The 21,961-nt window shown below is 35.1% G+C and overlaps 1 protein-coding gene and 1 pseudogene across 1 annotated transcript in view; both read right to left on the reverse strand.

Moving 5' to 3' along the window:
- Positions 1-15,103, reverse strand: part of LOC125842712 (F-box/WD-40 repeat-containing protein At3g52030) — a 32,326-nt gene extending 17,223 nt beyond the window's left edge. The window contains exons 1-8 of the mRNA XM_049522042.1: positions 14,890-15,103; positions 14,573-14,773; positions 13,437-13,491; positions 12,351-12,449; positions 11,339-11,442; positions 10,770-10,859; positions 10,105-10,244; positions 8,715-8,799 (exon numbers count right to left, since the gene is read on the reverse strand). Of these exons, the coding sequence (XP_049377999.1) occupies positions 8,715-8,799; positions 10,105-10,244; positions 10,770-10,859; positions 11,339-11,442; positions 12,351-12,449; positions 13,437-13,491; positions 14,573-14,773; positions 14,890-15,059 (944 nt within the window). The 5' untranslated portion in view covers positions 15,060-15,103. The remainder of the gene's footprint in view (positions 1-8,714; positions 8,800-10,104; positions 10,245-10,769; positions 10,860-11,338; positions 11,443-12,350; positions 12,450-13,436; positions 13,492-14,572; positions 14,774-14,889) is intronic.
- Positions 15,104-19,289: 4,186 nt separating this feature from the next.
- LOC125872656 (serine carboxypeptidase-like 40) lies at positions 19,290-21,424 on the reverse strand (annotated as a pseudogene).
- Between the last annotated feature and the right edge of the window lie 537 nt (positions 21,425-21,961).

Raw genomic sequence — 21,961 nt, forward strand, 5'->3', positions numbered from 1 at the left:
TGGGTTCATGAAATCTAATTTTAACAGTTCCGTCATTTAACTGTTCAATTTCAGAAATCTCAGTATTAATATTATTTTGGGGTTGGGTAGCATTTTCAATAACCCATTCTTGTGGAAAATCAATTTCTTCCCACTTGATAGGTCTTCTAGTGACTACCTTAGACTTATCAAAATTTGTTTCAATCAATATCGTTTCATTTTTGAAATCAATTATTTGCACATAGGATTAAGAGTATGTAATAACTTATAATAAATCCTGTAACATATGCAAACAACTTCAGTGCCAGGCATATAATCATAACCATGAAGTTTAACATTTAGCATAAGAGAACTTAATGAATTCTCATCTTGTAAGGAGATTTGAAGATTAGGATATGCATTAAAATAAACTGGTCCATAAGCAAGACTAGTTTGAATTGTCCCTATAAGGGATTTTTTCCAGTTATGATTTCTACCATCACGTAAAGCTGCTATAAAGCTTTCAGGTAAACCACGCAAAGTAAGGGGCTTAAAAGCCACCTGTACCAATCCAATATGCATAAATCTATAAATATCTTTATAGGGTGCTAAATCATTATCAGATAATAATCTAAAAGTCTGATTATCACTATCAATAGTAATGGTTTCTTCAGTGGTTTTAACCACCTGCTTGAAACCAAGTTTCTCAAAAGTACCCATCTGATATATTATTTTAGGCGATATTTTAGGTATAGTCCACTTATTAAGCAGATCTAGGTGTTGTGGTATATCATATTCTTCCTTTCTACTGTTTTTAACAGTAGACCTTCTCTTTATGATATTCATATAGAAAACTGTGTTGAACTATAACACCTATAATTACTAAAAGTCCATGGCTCTGATACCATTTGGGTTGAAAAATGCTCCTTCTGAATTTCAGAAAATTATGAATGATATATTCTTACCTTATACTAATTTTATAATTGTCTATATAGATGATATCTTAATATTTTCCAAAAATATAGAAACCCATTTTAAACATTTAGAATTGTTTAAAAAAATTATTATTATTATTATTATTATTATATAATTAAGGTTGGGTTGGAATTGAGTGTAGATAGTGGTGTTGGGTTGGAGACAAGATTGGCTCCCAGTAATCTGTTATTAATGAATTGAAAAGTGGTGATAATAAATGATAAATTAATAATATTATTGGATCGGAGTGTCACGTTTCGACACGGTATTTTTGGATCGGAGTGTCACGTTCCGACACGGTATAATTGGATCGAAGTGTCACGTTCCGACACGGTAACATTAAAGGAAAAAGATATTGAATTAACTTAATGTACTCAATCTCAATGAACGCATTTCCCAAACGAGTGTGATGTGGAGGCATTCGTCCTCGTGTGTGTGCTTGACATTGTGATTGATTACGTACTTGCTTCAACTGTCACTTGTTCATGTTGTGGTTTCTTATCACCTGCTAAGTGCTATAGTTGACTTTATACTATTATTCATTGTATATTAGTTTCTATTTTGGGTCGTGACATGTTGGGATGTCTCAACCTACATTTATTGCTCTCAAAAGTTCAATAAATATGGAAGATTTATGTCAGTCATATCTGTCAATGGTCATAGCAGAACTATCATAATCATTCCAGAAAACACTTTTAATGAGGGATGGGGGAAAATTGCAGGAAAAATTGAAAGCTTCATTAATTTAATTTCCCGTACAAAGGCAGTGAACACCGCAGCTGGGGGCTTTATAAGCAAACCTTTCACTAGAAATGGAAATTACAACCATTACAAAGGAGCTGTTACAAACAACAAATGGATCCAACAAATCCAAGCTAAAGCTCCGATGAAGAATTGCCTTCAGGAGGAGAATACTTTGCTCCGCAGATGCTTGGTAGGAAGGTTTTCTGGTGGAGATGAAGCCCCTACTCAAAACGACGTGAGGAGATAGGCAAACCAAACCTGGAATGGAGTCCTCAACCTTCAGGTGTACGATTTGAATGGGTTCCTATTTCTGTTTGAGTTCCAGACAAGAAGAGACGCCGAACAAATCCTCATGGGGGAATGGAGGAGACAAGGGCAGTGCCTAAACCTTGAGTAGTGGTCGCCGACCACATGTGCGCTGCCGAAAACCTTCAGGTTTGAATGGTTTTGGATCAGAGTGCTGGGTCTTCCATTGCATTTATGGAACTCAAAGATGACGAAAGAGATCGGGGATGCATGTGGTGGATGGCTTGAGAATGAAGAAGAAACCGAGCTGAAAAACCACCTAAGATGGGCAAGGATTAGAGTTAGGGGACCGAAAGAAAAGATCCCGACATCTATTGAAGTGGCTGACGGTGACCTCATCTACACCCTTCCGATATGGTGCAAGCAACCAGCACTATACCGGAAAAAGCAAGAGGTTTCGCCGCCTAGAGAGGTGGAAATTGAACCAGGATTCAGATCGTCAAACATCTTGGCCCAACGGTCAGAAGCTTTACACAAAAATGGGAGACTGGCAGATGGAGCAGGAACATCGAAACTCAATGTATATGGCTGGACACGTGAAATTTTTGAATTCACAGGACCACTGGGTGTGCCCTAGAAATTACATGCGTAGAGAGAATATAAGTGGGGCCCATGATTTAATTTCTAATGGCCTCTCAAATGGGCTCACTAAAGGAAAGCCCAAGGATATTCCTTTGAAGCCCAAAGACATCCCTTCTGCAGCCATTAAATCAGGCCCTGAAATTCTCAACTTTACAGAGCCTTTTTATTGAAGCGATTATGGAAAAGAATCTCCCAGAGAATCGAAACTTTGTGAATTTCGATGGAGCTAGAGAAATTGAGTTCGGCATGGGAGGGATCCCTTTAGCAAGGCGAGGGAGGGGAAAGAAGAATGGCAAGAAACAAAAACAAAAATTTAAAGAGGGAGATAATTTGGCTATACAGAAGACTGCTGAAAGCAAAAAACAGAGAACAAAGGAGGAGATAGATTTCTCTGATGCAATGGTCGTCATGTATGCAGATTCAGAACCGGTACCAATCCAAATTGATAGCAGCAATCAAGAAAGGGATGTTGCAGCTACAGCCAATGAATGGGTCCAAGCTAACATGATCAGTTTGAGCCAGCACTTTGGAATTGACCTCAAAGGATGCCAAAAAGAAGCATACGCCTTGTTGATGAAACTTGACCAGAGAACAGGGAAGGAAAAGATGTCAGGAGAGGGTCAAAAGAGCAACAATACAATCAACTCAATCCCAAAAGAAATTAGAAATTTAATTTTTGATGTGAATTTCAAAGATGGAGAACCGAGATCTAATGGGAGGACTCTATCTCTGAAACAAAAATGAGAGTAAAAATCCTCTCTTGGAATGTAAGGGGTTTAAACGGGGAGAATAAGAGGGAGCTTGTGAGAATGCTACTGAAGCAATGGGGGGCTGATATAATAGTTTTGGTTGAGACTAAATTGAATGGACAAATTGACAACATTCTACAAAGCATCTGGAATAATAGATGGGCAGGGGTACTAATGAAAGAGGCCCAGGGTAGTAGTGGTGGAATCATGATTTTATGGGACAAGAGAGTTTGGAGGGGGGAATTGCTTTTGGTTGGGAGTCAATTCTTAACGGGGAAATTCTCTGGAATACATGATGACTTCAATTGGTGTATTACTGCAGTCTATGCAGACTGTGATACAGTGATCAGAAGAGTGCTCTGGCAAGAACTTCTACAGATGAAAACTAGCATTAATGGACCATGGGTTGTCTGTGGCGACTTCAATGTCACCAGGTTTGCTTCAGAGAGAACAAACTGCAACAGGCAAAATGGTGCCATGACAGAATTCTCATCTTGCATTGAAGATCTAGAGATGGTAGATCCTCCTTTATTTGGAGGATCTTTCACTTGGGAGGATCATAATTGCTCCTCCAGGATCGACAGATTTCTCCACTGTGCAGAATGGGGAGAAACTTTCACTCAGATAAATCAATGTAGTCTTCCAAAGATTGCTTCTGACCACAACCCAATCATGCTGTCTTGTGGTGATGAAGGGTGGGGAAAATCATATTTTAAATTTGAAACATGGTGGCTAGAAGTTGAAGGTTTCAAAGAAAAAGTTAGAGAGTGGTGGGAATCCTTCAATGTGAATGGAAGACCAGGATATATTCTGGCCGAAAAATTAAAGATGCTGAAAGCAAAGCTTAAAGAATGGAGCAAAACCAATAAGGGAAATTGGAAGCAAAGGAAGGAAGATATCCTGAGCCAAATCTCAAGCTGGGAAACAATTCAAGAACAAAGGCCACTCACTGACGACGAGTTGATACAGAAGACTCACTTGGGTATGGAATTTGAAGAAGTGGCAAAGCAGGAAGAGATAGCTTGGAAACAGAGATCTAGAATCCAATGGCTAAAAAAGGGGGACAAAAATACTAAATTTTTTCACAGGATTGCAACCTCTCATAAAAGGTTCAACTCAATGGAACAGCTGGAGGTGGAGGGTGAAATCACTAAGGATCAAATCAGGATTAAAGAAGCAGCGCAGGAATTCTATAAAAACCTCTACAAAGAGACTGAAGGGTGGAGACCTGATCAAAGAATATTAGATGTTTCAAGAATTACTGAAGAGGAGCAGGTGTGGCTGCAAAGACCCTTTGAGGAGGAGGAAATTTTGGGAAGCTTAAACATGTGTGCAAACGAGAAAGCACCTGGCTCTGACGGATTCCCAATGATGTTTTTCCAAACTTTTTGGACCCTATTGAAGGAAGATATCATCAAAACTATTCAGTTTTTTCACTCCAATCAAGTTTTTGAAAAGAGTTTTAATGCAACTTTTATTGCTTTAATTCCAAAGAAAGCGGGAGCCTCCAATTTGAAGGATTTTAGACCAATCAGCTTAGTAGGGGGTGTCTACAAACTCATTGCTAGGATGTTGGCTGAAAGATTGAAACAAGTGTTGGATAAATTGATCAACAAACATCAGATGGCTTTTGTGAAGGGGAGACAAATCATGGATGCTGCACTTATAGTTAGTGAATGCATTGACTCCAGAATAAAGGAAGGAAGCCCTGGTTTAATGTGCAAACTGGATATCCAAAAGGCTTTTGACCATGTAAATTGGTCTTTTCTCTTAAATATCCTTAGCCAGATGGGCTTTGGGGACAAATGGCTGAAGTGGATTGAGACATGCATCAAAACTGTCAAGTTCTCTGTGCTTGTGAATGGAGAACCTGTGGGTTTTTCTGAATCAGAAAGGGGACTGAGACACGGTGATCCTCTCTCCCCTTTCCTGTTCATCCTAGCAATGGAGGGATTTAATGCTATGATGAGGATTGCTACACAAAATAGATGGATCAAAAGGCTTCAAAGTGGGAGGCAGAGGAGGGGAAGAAAGAGAAATTGGTCATATGCCCTACGCAGATGATACCATCATCCTTTGTGATCCTGTAGAAGAACAGATAAGCTACATTAGAGTGATATTGGTACTTTTTGAAGCAGTCTCTGGATTGCAAGTGAACTGGGGAAAAAGTAGTCTCTTCCCTGTGAATGAGGTACCTCAGATAAAAGAGATGGCAGGCATACTAGGGTGTAGTGTTGGGAAGCTGCCTACAACCTATCTAGGCATGCCATTGGGTAACAATCACAAAGCCTTGGAAATATGGGATAGTATTTTGGAGAAAACTGAAAAGAAGCTTTCTGGATGGAAGGCTCAATATCTTTCACTTGGAGGACGATTGATCCTAACAAACTCTGTTCTTGATTCTCTGCCCACTTATGTGATGTCTCTATTCCCAATCCCAGGAAAAGTAGTGGAAAATCTGGATAAGCTAAGGAGAAAATTCTTATGGCAAGGCAACAAGGATGGAAAAGGCTATAGCTTAGTAAACTGGGAAACTACTCTACTTAGCAAAGACAGAGGGGGGCTGGGAATTAAGAACTTGAAACTACAAAATGAGAGCCTATTTAAGAAGTGGTTGTGGAGGTACACTGAAGAGAGAAATACCCTCTAGAAAGAGGTGATCATAGCTAAATATGGTGAGTTAAACCCTTGGTGTACAGAGATCAGAACAGAACCTTATGGTGTGGGTGCATGGAGATCAATTAGAAACTTGTGGTCACAAATGGAGACAAATTTATATATCAAGGTGGGAAGTGGCACTAAAACAAAATTTTGGAAGGATGTTTGGATAGACCAATCCCCCTCTTAGAGATCTCTTTCAAATTTGTGGAAATCCTGATGCCAATGCTGGTGATTGCTGGACTGAACAGGGCTGGGATCTAGTTTTTAGAAGACTTCTCAATGATTGGGAGGTGGAAAGGGTGGCTGAGATATTAGGGATGCTAGGCGGAGTGACCATCAACACAAATGCCACAGACGGGATGTTGTGGAAGCACAGCAAAGATGGCCTTTTCTCAGTCAACAGTGCTTACAGAAGAGGTCTCCAGGTGATGGCAGGGAGACCAAAACACCTCTGGAACTATTTTTGGAAGGGGGATATTCTTACAAAAATGAAATGCTTCACTTGGCTAGTGATAAAGAGAGCTTGTTTAACACAAGAAGTACTTCAGAAAAAGGGTAGACAGCTAGTCCCTAGGTGTTTTTTATGCAATTTGACAAGTGAAACTAACAACCACCTCTTCTTGCACTGTAATTACACTGCTCAAATCTGGAATTTGTTCCTTAGCATCTCAAATCTGAATTGGACAATGCCAGAACGTACATCAAACGTGTTGAAGAGCTGGGTAAGGAGAGGAGGTACCAAGAGCCAGAAGAGATGATGGAGGTTAATACCATCATGTATATGGTGGTCAGTTTGGAAGGAAAGGAACAATAGATGTTTCGACAATAGATCCAATTCCATACACAAGGTCAAATGGAATTGTATAGTATCTCTACTTTTTTGGTGTAAACAGTTGTGTATAGTAGATACAGATCAAATTGTAGATTTGATAGGAAGTTTGTAATTGACACTTTTTGGTGGTGGCCAGCATGTACTTAATGCTGAAGAATACAACCTTACCAGTTTCAAAAAAAAAAAAGATCAAAGTCAAAAAAGTTAAGAGCCAAGTCTAGAAGTTAAGAAGCAAGTCAAAGCAAAGTTTCTTAAAGTTTTCAAGAGTTTTTATTAAACGTTTAAACTTCGTTTTAAGGCTCAAGTTTCAAGTAAAGTAAAGAGTAAATTGTTGAGTTCATTTCTCAAAAGTTATTAGGGGACTAAGTATTCCCAAAGAGTTTATAAATGTTTTCACATTTGAGCAAGAAAGGGAACATCGATTCCAAGAGAGCTTTTAAGCTAAGTTTTGAGTAATTACCTCAATTCAAAGAAAGAGTTTTGTTTTTACAAACATATGAGCTAAGTATATTTTGGGAGTAGTATTGAGCACCGATATGGGGATGCGAGTTCATATTAACTCAAGTCTCCATAAACCATGTAGCTATCATGGGTAGTGAAGGATCATACTTTTTAGATGACTCCTTAAAATGCTTTTAGCATAGACTAGTGGATCCACTAAGTTAAGCGTTCTATATGACGGCAAAGTATAGGACAGTTCTGGCAGTGTGGGCAAGACGTTGTATCACCACTTAGGCTCATAGTGGTGGTTGTCGGTTAGAGAATCTCCCACAAAAGTTATATTACTTTTATATTTAAGTAAAATTGAGTTTGTTATTGATTTATCTTTAACAAACTAAGTTGTTTACACTGTTTTACAAGCTTTATATATATTGCATGTGTCTTATTGCTTTATATTGACTTCAGTTGTTCATGAGTTAAACAGAGCCAAGGTAAGTGTTCCTTTGTACTCCTTTCAAGCTTAAGTTGTTGTTTAGCTTTCCAACTCGCATACTCGTACATTCAATGTACTGATGCCAGTTGGCCTGCATCTTATTATGATGCAGACACGGGTAACCAGGATCAGCATCCAGCACACCGTTGATCCAGTTGAGTACTCCAGAGTCAGTGGTGAGCCTCCTTGCATTCCGGAGGACTCTGTTATTTCGCTTTCCTAGTTTTGTTTTATTAGGATGTTGTGGGGTCTGTCCCAACATTCATCTCAGTATTATAGAGGCTTCATAGACAGTCAGACAGTTAGTATTGAGTCTCTCACCTATGTATTTGCAGATACTTTGTTTTGAGACATAAGTTGTCATTTTGGCTAAGATGTTATCATTTAAACTATTGCATTGAGTTTATTCTGTTGAGTTAAGTCTTCCGCTGAGTTTAGTAAGCCAGGCAAAGGATCCGCTTGGGGCCAGCGATGGTCTCCGAGTGGCGGCCACGTCCAGGGTGTAGGCTCGGGGTGTGACAAATATCCTATATTTGAAATCTCTGAAGTTCTTGTACTAGTTGCTAAAGTGGCATTTACAATAAGTCAAATCTCACAGAAACTATATTTAAAATTTTAAATAGTGAAGAATGAACTCTGGGGGAATCTTATACGAAGAGATTGAGCAACTTTTTGCAGGTGGGATGTGAAATTAGTCGAGGTGCGCGAAAGCTGACCCGAACACCACAGTCATCAAAAAAAGAAGATAGAGCAACTTGTCATACTCATAAGCAGACTAGAAAAATTTACGAATATGAGACATCCCTAATTTACAATTAACTGCAACAACATATAAAGGGATTGATAAAGCTACTGTCTAAGGATTAAAAACACCGGTTATTGCACAGAAGCATGGAACAAGATCAGAAAGGCCGGGTTCCGTAGAAAAACACATGTAAGAATGTTGGTTCACGTTTTAGTTAGTTCTGCAAACCTGAGGTCCCAACAAGACACATTTCCAGCAGTTGATCCAGCAAATACCATATAGGAGTTAGGGTTGAAACACAAAGTCTTGACCCCTGTCAGAAGAGATTCAAAAACAGAAAAAGAAAACAAACAAGAAATCAGATAACAAAGAGAAAATCAACATTCTAAAAGAAAGATGAAAAATAATTTAATTTAGCTAGAGGTGGAACATAAAGTCTTGATCCCTGTGGCAGGAGATTTGAGAAGCATAGAAAGAAAAATAAATCAGTATTTCGATTACAAAGAGAATCAAGATTCTAAAAGAAATACATCCAAGATAATCTACTTAGTAAAGCATGTAAAGGCATTTGTGCACTTCCTAGCACAGATTGACGCTAGGAAGCCTTCACTAGATACTGATTCGACATCAGTTTGAATAACCTAAACCAGAAAATAATTTCTACAACTAAAAAAAATAAAGAAGACTTTCTACAAAGTATAAAATATAGATTCTAGGGTTCTCATGCTGTGTCATTAACATAATACTGTCAGATTTCCCCCCAAAAAAAAACATTTAGAAAAAACTAAAAGTGCCAAATGCAGCATAAAGTAACCATATGTTCCCTAGACAGCCTCCTAGTTTATGTTACATTTCTCTTCTCTCTTCCAGCAAAGCTAAAAAGGAGACTAGATAAATGCGAAGGATACCCTTTGAACTAGAAGTAAAGAAAACACTTCTTATGAGAAGAAATCTGTATAGCAGGCTCAGTATGAAAATCTACGGCTACACATCTCAACTAATTATACGGCATATCTGCCACCTCCCTCAAACAACAAATACCATGTAACTCTATTCACAAAAGTTAGGATAGATGGGAAGAAATCACCTAGTGTTTTTGACTGTGTTAAACATCATGGTTTTCAACCCACCTCATTGACCACTAGGCCACACCCTTGGGTGTGGTTATTTAAATTATGGGGATCTGTCCAAGGTAAAATGCCATAGCTTGTTCTTGTTGTTGTTGTTGTTATTATTATTATCCATGATGTCCGGGCAAGCTTGCGTGCACCTCGACTAATTTCACGGGGTACCTGTTATGTCTCACCACTCACCAGCACAGGTACTGTACACTAAGGCTTAGACAAATAGAAAGAAATTACCAAATGTGTTTGTCTTTGCTGGGAAGTGACTTGTGACCTCATGGTTCTTAATCCACTTCATTGACCACTAGGCCACAACCTTGGGTGCAGAAGCTTGTTATTCAAATTATGGGGATCTGCCCAAGGATAATGACTTGAGGAAGCCAATTATGTGTTCATGGGTATTCAGGAAAGAAAAATCAGTGGCAAGGGATGTAGAGGCATTGTTCTATAAGTTATGAGTGTATTGTGGATCTGACAAAATATATTTAACAAACCTGCAGAGTAGGTTGATCCCAGTAGAACAACTCGCTGATCAGAAGAAAGATCTGATAGTGAAAGGGTGCCGAGGGAGGAACCACTAACAAGCAATTGGTCATCAGAAAAAGCTAAGCAAGAAACAGGCCCCTGATGCATCCTGCAAGAAATAGAGCTAAACAAGTTAGTTATATATTAGTCTTGAACATTATTTTAGGATCAAAAGGTTGAAGAAAGGAAAAAAACACTGCAAAAGATATGGTTGGACAGGAGGAAGGAGAAGGCACCAATTCTGCATGTCTGTTAGGGAGAGAGGAAGAAATCACAATTTGTTGGCACTGGCCATTAATACCCTTAGAGTGGTTCGGAGAGTGGAAAAAGAGGATTCATTTTTTTGTGTGGTTTGGGGGAGGGAGGGGTGTGTGTGTGTGTGTGTGCTGGCAGAGGGATTAGCAGAGAGAAGCATAAATTCTGTGTTAGCTATTAAAGCGATTATGATTTAGATTATCGTCACAAAACAGCTTATTGTCTATGTGCACGTGAGCAAAAGAGCAATGATTAAAAACTTCTTATTGTCTATGTGCATGATTGTGCAAGAGAGGCAATGATCCAGGAGAAAATCATTTGAACCTTTTCTCAACTAGTGCACAAAGCATGCAAAGTAAGTCGTGAAACAGAATCATACTTTATTATTTGGGTACACTTTCTGCTGTATAGGTCAAATACACGAACCTTTCCATCCTCGCATCCAATCACAGCTTCAGGATCTACATAACTGGAAAGAAGCAAGGAAATTACTATCAGCAAACTACAAAAGAAGCATCCTAAGCTCTAAGATAGACCACATAAGCAGCACAGATTTTCAAACATGGAGCTATGACAGTTAACAAAACAGAGAGCATCAAGTAATTCAAAACTTTACACATGCTTACTGGTCTTCTCACAAGCCTAATCTCAATATCAAGGGGATCTGAGGTGGTGTCCCTTTAGCACCATTTAATCAAATGAAGTCCCAAAAAAAGTTTAAACTACTTTCATCATTTAACAAATGTTTGATTCTTCTTCATATGGACGACATAGAGATCTTAGCCAAAACTAGAACAGTTAAGATACTGTAAGCCAATTAACTTATCAAAAAGATACTGTAAGTCAATTCTTAAAGGACGTTATTACGACATTGAAATTGCCTCTTCCCTCATTGCTGATGGAACTTTTACGAAAGAAAAAAAGATGAATAACAAAGAGGTTACACACCGCATACAGAGGGCCTTAGTAAATAAGTTCTCACGTGAGGAAAATACATTTCTTGCCTCTGTACGATTCCAGATGCATATACGGGTGCCAACTAAACCAACAACCTGTACAAAAACATTTCCAATATCATATACAGAAAGTGTATGTTAGACCTGATTAATGAGGCCAAAAAAGATACTTCATCCTGTCATTGGTGTAAAATAAGCAAATGCAGCAATGAGTTTTTTTTTGGTTTGAAACTGGTAACTTTAGTCTATATATCCACAGGTATACTACAACAAAAGTGTAGCTCCCGTTCAAAAGTGTTACAACTTACAGAGAAAGACTGTCTTAATCTAAACTGCTGCCTATAATGTCCTAGTTAAAATGTAGCAATGAGTTTAATGCCCACTTGTTTATGTACTTTATTGTGCAAAAGAGGAAACTTCAACCAGGACAAACCTGTACCACCCCTGAAGATAAATGAGCTCTTTCTTATAAAACTTTATGGCTTTGGGGCCAATAAAGGTAAAACTTCATGAAAATGTGCAGTGTGTCCAGTTGTTGCACAATAATTTTGATTGAGAAAACTGCTAGAGGATACCAAACCAAATGCATACAATTTTAGTTTGAAAACAATAGTTCCTCCCTTCCTCGGCATTGCAGTGGTAAAATGATTGTTTCCAGTGATAGTGTTAATTGACCTCATAGTATTAGCTCGCACTTCTTAGTCTTACATCTCATGTTGTTGTCTAATGAGGACATACTGTTCGACTCCTTCACACTCTTCATCCTCTTATTGTGAGTATCTTTAAGAGCGAAAAGCTTAGAGAAAAAAAAAAGCGACGAGATCCATAGGGTTTGAAACGAAAAGCATGCAGTGAAGCTAACAGTTCTTTAAAGTGAAGAAGTGCACAACTTTACAATAAATCAAATAAGGTATATAAAATTAGTAATACATGATCAAAGTTTAATTAATATAACTAATCTTACCATACAAGATACAATAAAATGTAAAGTATATTGAACTCACCTTGCCCTCGTCAAAATCAAAATCAATTAAGGGGGCTTTATCGACAAGGAAATATTCATCCAAACATTTGCAGCTTTCTGCCGACCAGAGACGCATGACCTGGATCAAAAAAGTGTAAAATGTAACTTTAAAACTGTGTCCTTTTTGCTGTAAGCAAGGCATGCAGAGACATGTGGCCAATGGCAAAAGACTAGTCATGCTCATGAATATCAATATTTTCCGGGAGAAAATATACAAGTAATGAATAACAAGATACACGATAGCGATTGATGTGGTAGTACTTCAGAGAAACAATAACACTTGTCAAAGATATCCAATTCACAATAAACTCGAGAAAGAGAAATACCTACAACATATTTCAGAGAATTAAAAAGGAAAGATGATCAAGGATGTATAACTGTTACACTTTATCCAAATTTATTCTACAAAACCAACAGACAACAGCCATCTTCACTTATTAGGCACAAGAATGTCTCTCCACCTAGCACCCGCGGAGCTCCCAGGCTGCTCAGCCACACATTGTGCACTGGATTTATCATAAAGCTTTCTTGCCATGATGATTGATAGACAACAAAAGCCCAAAGAAAATCTATGGGACTATGCCACCCAAACATAACAAATATGGGGAATCTAACAAATGCAAATGAAACAAGCATTATGCATGATACAGATTAATTTCAACTGCAGAATTTAAGTATCTTAGAAGGAAAAGGAGAAATCATGGAAGACTTATTAGGAGGAGGATTTGATGAAATGAAGAGAGGCAGTTCTAATGAAATCATACTTTCGCATGTATTATTACAGTAAACCTCATGTATAAGTATGAGTGCAGAACTTATCATAATTAAGCATTTTGGTCAATCAAACCAGAAGCATGGCATCATCATTATGCTTCCCACGTCAACAAGTTCTGATCATTGAGAAAGGTTCAAAAGTTATCTCATAGAACTTACTGGGAGAAAATGGATAACATACATGATTTTCCTAGTAGGTAATGTAATAAAATTTTGCACTTTCCAGCTAAAGGAAAGAAACCAGTAAAGTATTTTAACTCTTATAATTCTTAATAGTAAAAAGCGACCCTACCTTGTCACCCACACCAGTAAGGACTTTTCCCATCTTCATTCTGCACTGATTTACCCTAGTAGCAATTGAAGTTAGAGAAAAGATCATATAAAATGCACAATATGTAGGTTTAATGCCAAATTAGAAACACTTATTATTATGGTGAAATTTTCAAAATCTTTGCTAACCTTATGTGGATCAGGAGGAAATTGAAGTTCATTTGGTATTTCTGGGAAGCGTGACAGAATGATTAGACCAAAAAAAAAAGGAGAGAGAAAAGGAACTAGCTAAATAGACTCTTATTAGTTCTCCCTCATCTTTCCATATCCTTCAATAATTTTATCTTGTATATTAGGGGAAAATTCATCCCACATATTTGAGATACGAATATCACTTTAATATTGGAAGAAAATAGGTAAGTGCACTAGAAGTGTTGAACTGCTTATATTAAAATATCTCTATTAGGGTGATTACAAGGAAACATTTTCTTCTATCTGAAGATTCGGCTTATATCTAGGAAGTCAATCTAATATGGCAATGGGAGTCAGGACAGTGAACTCAGTCAAAACGGAGAGGATGTAATGTGTGTGATGAGATTTACAGTGACTGAGATTGACTTCTAAGTCGCTAACAAATATTAGCAGCCAAATGCTATGCCATATGATACTGAATCTAAAGAATGATAAACTGATTGATTCCATGATAACAAAAGCAAAACTGTGGAAGTAGATTTTTAATGCAAGATTTTCACGTTAAAGAATTTTTATGATTTATATGTAAAGCTAAAGAAGCTGCTTATAAAGACTAGGGGGAAGAGTAACACATTATCCTCAGGCTGAAGTTTCATTAGATGTTCTTCATTTTAGCTCTCAACTTAAAGCTTACAGGTCAAAACTTCTAGCTATGTCTTTGTACCAAGTGAGGACCATTGCAGTCTGAATATTTTTTTTAAAAGGTATGTGATGGTTCGAGTAAATTTTTTTTAATAAGGTGCGTAACTGTTCCAGTCTGATATTTAACACCAAAATATCCCTAATAAGCACTAAATCCATGAGATATTCAAATAGTTGATCATAGTATAAATCATGAATCACCATTATTTAAGTTTGCAATGGAAAAGAAGAAAAACTAATCGAAATGGATATCTTAATGCTTACCCTACTGAATGACCTTTCCACTGAATAACATTAGCAGGGGCCCTTTGTAATGCCAATCTGTGTTGTTCCATAGCCAGCTGCTCCGCTTGTTCACTCAATGATCTCTGAGAGAAAGATGCGTCAATGAGGCCATTAGGATCACTATGCTGCTGCTTGAAGTATTCTGTTTGATGCAACTTCAATTTGTTGACAGCTTTACTCCTTCACAGGACAAAACAAGGGCAAAATAAGCAAGTCAGTCAGTAATTGGCTTAAGCAAATAGCAGAACAAATTAAATGCAACTGTTATCATCAGATAACAAACTTTGACGTCGTACCAAGAAGTAGAAACGGCGGAGCAGCGAATGAGCTGGACTAAGTCGAGAAAGGAGAAGATGATGCAGAGAACGTCGTGGCTGAGAGCTTCTGATGTTGTCTTCTTCTTTTTGCTCTTCACGGTTGCCGTGGACGGCTGCCGGAGTTTAGGCGCCGCCGCACTGGGGTCCATGTTCCTTATAGCCGGTTGTGTGGGCAGAGACGGAAGAGGTGAGGCTTTTGTATTTTCATTTATTTTACAAGTAATTTCATTCCCTAGCCTATTCACAATACTATTTAAGATGTAGCCACCCTTTAAAACTTTTGTATTCCAAGTCTCCTAAATTTTAAAGGGCGTTATTAGAATTTTTTTGAAAATATTAGTAAGAATGAAGATTCGTAGTTTAAATTTTAAGAATGTTATTTATAGTTTCGAACATATATATTTGAAACTTTATAAATTCGTAGGCAAATTTTTATGACTTCAATTGCATATGCATAAAGTTGATTTTGAAGTGGTTAAGCTCATATATTTGTGAATGCCACAATTATTTCAAGATTCCAAAATTGGTTATTTGTGCACTTGTCCCCTTTTTAAGTTGAAATATAAGGGTGGTTTATATATAAATAATAAAGACTAATTCTCAAACATGTTTTTGCTTCAAAATTGGTTAAAATGAAGTCCAAGTTTAATATTCAACATTCTAATTTGAATCCTAACCATTGAGATTTGGCTCAAAAAGTAATGTTAGACTCATTTTATTATTCCATCTTCTCATTATACTAGATATTAGGTTCCCGCGCCAGCGCGGGCCCAATATATATTACTTCCTCCGTCTCATTTTATGTGAGGTAGTTTGATTCGCTACGGAATTTAAAAAAGAAATGAAGACTTTTAAAACTTGTCGTCCAAAATGAATGATATAAGTTTGTATGACTGTAAATTATTTCATCAAGGGTAAAATAAATATTTTATAATCAAATTGTTACTTAATATAGAAACGTGACATTCTTTTGGGACTGACTAAAAAGGAAAGTAAGTAACATAAATTGGGAGTAGTTCTTTGTTTCAATTTATGTGACACCGATGAAATTTGGAGAGTTATATAATTTTTTGTATGTGATTTTGTTAAATATATTTTGAAGTTGTTAATTTATTGTGATTTATAGCACTTCTTATATCATTTTCAAATAATATATATTACTCTTTCTGTTCCATTTTATGTGACGTAGGTACTTTTATGAAACTCAACTAAATTTCTTATATGATTCTTAAATATTTTTAGTTGTTATTTTACTTTAATTTACGGTACTTTTTATGTTATTTTCAAACAAGCTTCATTTGTTTCAATATGGAATTAAAGAGTCAATAAAATTTCTTTTATGATTTTTAATTATGTTTTTTTTAATATCTTATATTAATACATTGTGATTTTAAGTACTTTTTATGTAATTTTTAAATCTAGAACAAATTAAAAGAAAAACATGGAAAAATTTAAATGAAGAAAGTACTAAAATTTTCAAATAATCATATTTCTATATTAAAATGTTAAAAACTTTAAAACTCCACATATATGCAGAAAATCATATACGGAAGACAAAACAATTTTTAAAATATATATTAAAGCTCTTTCTAATAATATCACATATTTATTCTATTTTTTCGAATAATATATATTTCTCACTCAATCTCAATTACGCAGTACATATGAAATTTCGAGAGTTGATCAAATTTTTAGTACTATTTTAAACTATATTTTAGTACTATTTATATAATTTTCAAATAATATATGTTACTCACTCTATTATATTATGCAATACATGTGAAATTTCAAGAATTAACCAAATTTTTAATATTTTAAATTGATTTTTAGTACTATTTTTGTAGTAAATAGAGGTTGAAGAAGAAGGGCAAATCGGTCAATTGACTGACTGACCCTAAGCTCCTAAACATTCTCACTTCTAAATGCAAGCACGGGCACAATATCCGTTAAATTGTTAATTATTATGATTTATAATATTTTTTACATTATTTTCAAATAATATATGTTATCTATTTTTAAATACTTTAAGTTGTGATTAATAATATTCTTAACGTAATTTCAAATAATATATGTTACTCCATTTGTCCAAATTTATGTGACACATGTGCAATTTTGAGAGTTAATATGTTTTTCAAATATTGTAAGTTGTTAACTATTGTGGTTTATGGTATTCTTAATGTAATTTTTCAAATAATATATGTTATTCCCTTCGTCTTAATTAACAATTCACGTAAAATTTCGAGAGTTAATCGAATTTGTAATATTTTAAATTTATTTTTTAGTACTATTTAAAAAGGAAAAACTAAAATATAATGAAAGAGGAGTATATAAAAGTAGGTGGGCCATCTTTGTGATAGGCCAATGAAGAGTGTGCTTATTCACTCTTCTTATATAGTAATATATTTACATTCTGGAAGGCTATTTCAACAATACATAGTTGACCAATATATCAAACTTGAGACACAAAGATTAGATTTTGTTTCATTTAATCAAGATCTATTTAGAGTTGAAGCCTTTCAAGGAATTATTGATTTATTGAGGCAAGGAGAAAGAGATGCTTCCAATATTGGTAGACAAAAATTCCTTCCTGGTAGTTTCATAGGAGGCCCAAGAGATAGGGTATAATAGGTAAAAAAAATGTTCTTTCTTGATTTGTCAAAATGGACAAGTAATTAGAGACAACTATAAAAGGAAAATCATTATGCTATGAGTCACATCAAAATAAATTTATAAAAATTTGAATTTTTAACTTAGTATGCAATGATTATTGGTACAAAATTTTAAAAGTATCATGTAATAATAAATTTGAAGAAAGGAGTAGCTTCTAATAAAAAAAGTAATTCTTACAAATGATTCAATAATTTCCTCCACAGAATCCTTGGAAAAACACTCATTGATTATGGACAACCTACACGTAAATTGGAAAAAATAAAAATGTTACTCTTAATATCTCATCTCAAAGAAATAGCTCAAAATATAATAATTTAATTATATGATACATTACTTGTTCAAGATACTTCTTTCATCAATGTGAATATTTGTGGAAAATTCATTGATGACAGGTCTAATAGTATCCTCATCACCACTTTTTATGCTCAACAAACGTTTCTCTAGCTGAAATAATTTCTGACATTTGAAAAAAAAATTATAAGCAAAAGAGATATTTCGTGGCAATATCATATTTAGCGGCAATTCATGAGTCATTATATTTAGAGTTGCTAAAACCTTTAATCGGCATTTATATATATAGAGTGTTGGTTATAAATATATTTATATTATATTATTACCGCTAAATATAAAAATTTGGTATTTGTTGTAGTGTATGGTGAATATCTGAAGGAAAGGAAAAGCTTAGAGATAAACCTGTGAAGGAACAAAATGAGTATAGTATTACTTATATTATTTTTAAATATATTTAAATATTATATGTTGCCTTTTTTATCGTCATTTATATAGCATTGATAGAATTTAAAGTGTCAATGAATTGTTAATTATTGTAATATAATATGTAGTACTTTTTATGTAGTTTTTACTATTTTTAAGCATACTAAATTGTTAATTATTTATATATACTACTTTATTTTTTATTTTAAAAATATGTAATCAAGGAAAAATGGTGACACATGATAATTAAAATAAAGAAAAACACAACTATTGGTCAGCCGCCATGAGAAAGGTAGTGGGGCCCACTTTAAGTAATTAAAGAGTAGTAGATTTGATGGATATATGTGTCATTATGGAGATGTTGGATGGTTTTTTTGTCTAAAGAAGAAAAGGTACAATTATAAAGCATTGACATACAAAAGTTTTAAGGAGCAAAAGCTAGTAAATACCAAAAATACCCCCATTTAATTCAGCCAATTTATTCATTTGTAGCTTTTTGATGGGGTCCAGTTCAACCCTTTTTTTTTTTTTTTGCCACGTGTCGACGGAAAAGAGGATGTTTATTCACTCTTCTTATATAGTAATTAGTAGAGTGTATCTTTTGTAGTTCATCTTTCAGTTTAATAGTTTATAGTTCAACACTGACTATGCTAGTTGCCCTGATATTGCTAAACATTTGACGTTTTCTTGTGCTATATTAAGTGTGACAATATTCAGAACTTGACATTTGATTGCCATTTCTACTAATGCAAGACCTTGTACAATTAATGCTTGAATCGCCACGAATTTCAACTTGTTCAAACGTTTTATATTATTGCTTCTGTACCTGCAGTTTGCCTAACACGTTTGATTCACAAAACAACAGGTTCCAAAATAAAAAGAGACGGAGAAATATGTCAAAAGATAGATCAAGTGATCACATTATGTTGTGTTAAACTATGTCTAAGAAAGCTCGTAAAATGATTGTTAATTACACAAATAAAGGATGTGCTAGTTTAATGATCTCCAGGGGGTAACGTTCCAGAAAGGAAGTGAGAAATAAGGGATAAGGCTCTAGCAGGCTGATAACTTGGGACTTCATGTCCCGCGCCTCTTACTGTTAAAAATGTTAGACCTCCTTTATATGTCTCAACATATCCTCCAACCTGCAACATATAATTATCCAAACAAAATTATTCATTTCATTAAGTTAAAAACACTGGTGAGCAATAGTCGTTTGACGAGCATATTTTGTTTTTTTACCTCTCCTCCATTCAACCAAGAACGCCACGGTTGATCTACTGTAAGGTTCATTGCTTGTATAGATCTCTTTGAAGAAGTTACAGGCACCCTTCCATCTGTATCACCACTGCAAGTACAATTTTTTGTTAGTAACACATTTTGTGATAAGATGATCAGAAAGTAAAAGAAGTACTAGTATAATAATTAAGGAACAAAATTACCTAAAAATCCACACTCGAACACTATTTTCCAAAGACTCTCTGAGGAGAGGAACTATAGTAACTGGGCTGTCTTTCCAATTGTAAAAGAGCGAATTGCTGAAATAGAAAAGAATTATGAGCATTGAAGCCTAATGAAAATTGGAAATTGAACATGTTTGTATTTTTGTATGGGATTAATGTGTTGGAGTGCTAATAACCTGCAAGATTCCCACTCATATTTGATGTTAGTAACATTGGCATGGAGTGCATCTTGAACATCCCGCCTGTTCAGGTAAGCATAAATGTAATCCGCCGAGCAGGGGTCAATCTGCAATGGCTGCATAAACAATTAACTTAATATCACTGTTTCTGCATTATTTTATACATGATAGAATGTAGATATTTGTCACACTTACTGTCAGTATTTTTGGGTATTTCGTGAGATTTCCATTCTTTCAAAGGGGAAAATAGATGTTGTAGATGTCAAGATGGTTGATATTGTTGTCTGAAATTGCAATTGCACTATTGCACTTGCTCTCGTTGTAGTTTTGGACGAAACAACTATTCTGGATGTCATGATAAGTTTCATCTGAAATCAGTGCATGAGATGCAAAGTATTCATACATTCCTATTATGTCTGTATCATCATTGATCACTGCATTCCCAATCTGCAATTTATAGTTACAACAATTTAATTTTGTTAATGTAATTTAACATGTTGTAACAGACGGGTTAAATTAGACATATCACTTACAATTATTCCTTTAAGATTGATAAGAGTCTTGTTCGCTAGCTTGTTATGCTTAAGAATTTCATGTGCCAATTGAGGTACATAATGTCCAGCATAACTCTCACCAGAAATGTAAAAATCTCTGTTCTTGTACTCGGGAAATCTCTCGAGCCAATTGAGTAAAAACACAACATTATCATTAGCAGTTCTACTATCTCCAGTTGTATTGAGATCACTGCTTGTATTTGTATATGAAAATCCTACTCCAGCAGGTGACTCCAAGAATAACACATTGGCAGCTAATTCAATAGGAGAACAAATTAATACAATAATTTCACAAATAATTACCAATTATTAACTTAAATTTCATAAAAAAAGGGAATGATTTTGTTTAATTACCATGGTTCCACGCATAACTATTCCTGTGTAATGTTTTTCCATCACTGTTAACTCTAAATGGTCCAAGTTCCTCCATTGCCCCATATGCCATAGAAGAACAACCAGGACCTGCAGAATAAAAAAAATATGTTATATCAAAACTATACAGTATGACACAATTAAATATAGAGAAATGTTGTATGTATATAATACCTCCATTAAGCCAAAGAAGCAAAGGCAATGACTCAGAATTCTCAGCTTCAGTGAAGTAATAATATAAAGCACGACCAGCAGATTGATTGACAGTAACATAACCACCATATTGTTGAAACTTCACTGGTGGTTGTCCAGGCAATTTATTGATCCAATCTTTTGCTTTTGATCCCTCTTGTGGAAGAATAACTTTGTCTAATTCTACATTTTCAACGTCTGCCGCCTTAAAATAACTCTTGCCATAGGGTGAACTCTTTTGTTTGGCCTTGTAAAATTTGCCAAGAACATCACCTTGCTTTTTTCCAAGGCTTGAAGCAACAAAACTGGAGAAAAACAGGGTAAAAACAAGGAAGAAGAAAGTACATTTTCCCATTGTTCTATGTTTTTTAGAATTGAAAAGCAGAGTTAGAAAATGGTATTTATCATGTAATTGTATCAATATGATCAAGATTTGATTCTCATGCTATTTTGGAAGAGAAATCGAATTGGAGCGGTTAGTGATATTATGATATAACTTTCTTTAATTATGCATCATGCCAAATATTAGTTATTGATGTCTTTTACTTAATAAAATAACTATTATTAATTTAAATATATAAAAAATGGTAATTACTTGTATGAAATTAAGGAATGGTCTAATATGCATAATTTTATACCAAATATAGTTTCAATGTAACATGAGTTATATTTTTTCTTTTTCATAATTACGAAAACTTCAGAGTTTGTGAAAAACTATTCAAACTTTCTCAATTCTTACGATCTTATCAAATAAGCAAATCACAATTTATAAATAAGGTATCAATAATTAGAATATCTGAAGACGCGCGTAAAGTATTATATATTTTCATGTTTCTTTTGCAAATAAATATTTGTGATTATATTTTAGGAAAAAGTGACAAATATACACCTGAACTATCGAAAATGA

Source organism: Solanum stenotomum, chromosome 1 (genome assembly GCF_019186545.1).
Source record: "Solanum stenotomum isolate F172 chromosome 1, ASM1918654v1, whole genome shotgun sequence".
Lineage (NCBI taxonomy): Eukaryota > Viridiplantae > Streptophyta > Magnoliopsida > Solanales > Solanaceae > Solanum > Solanum stenotomum.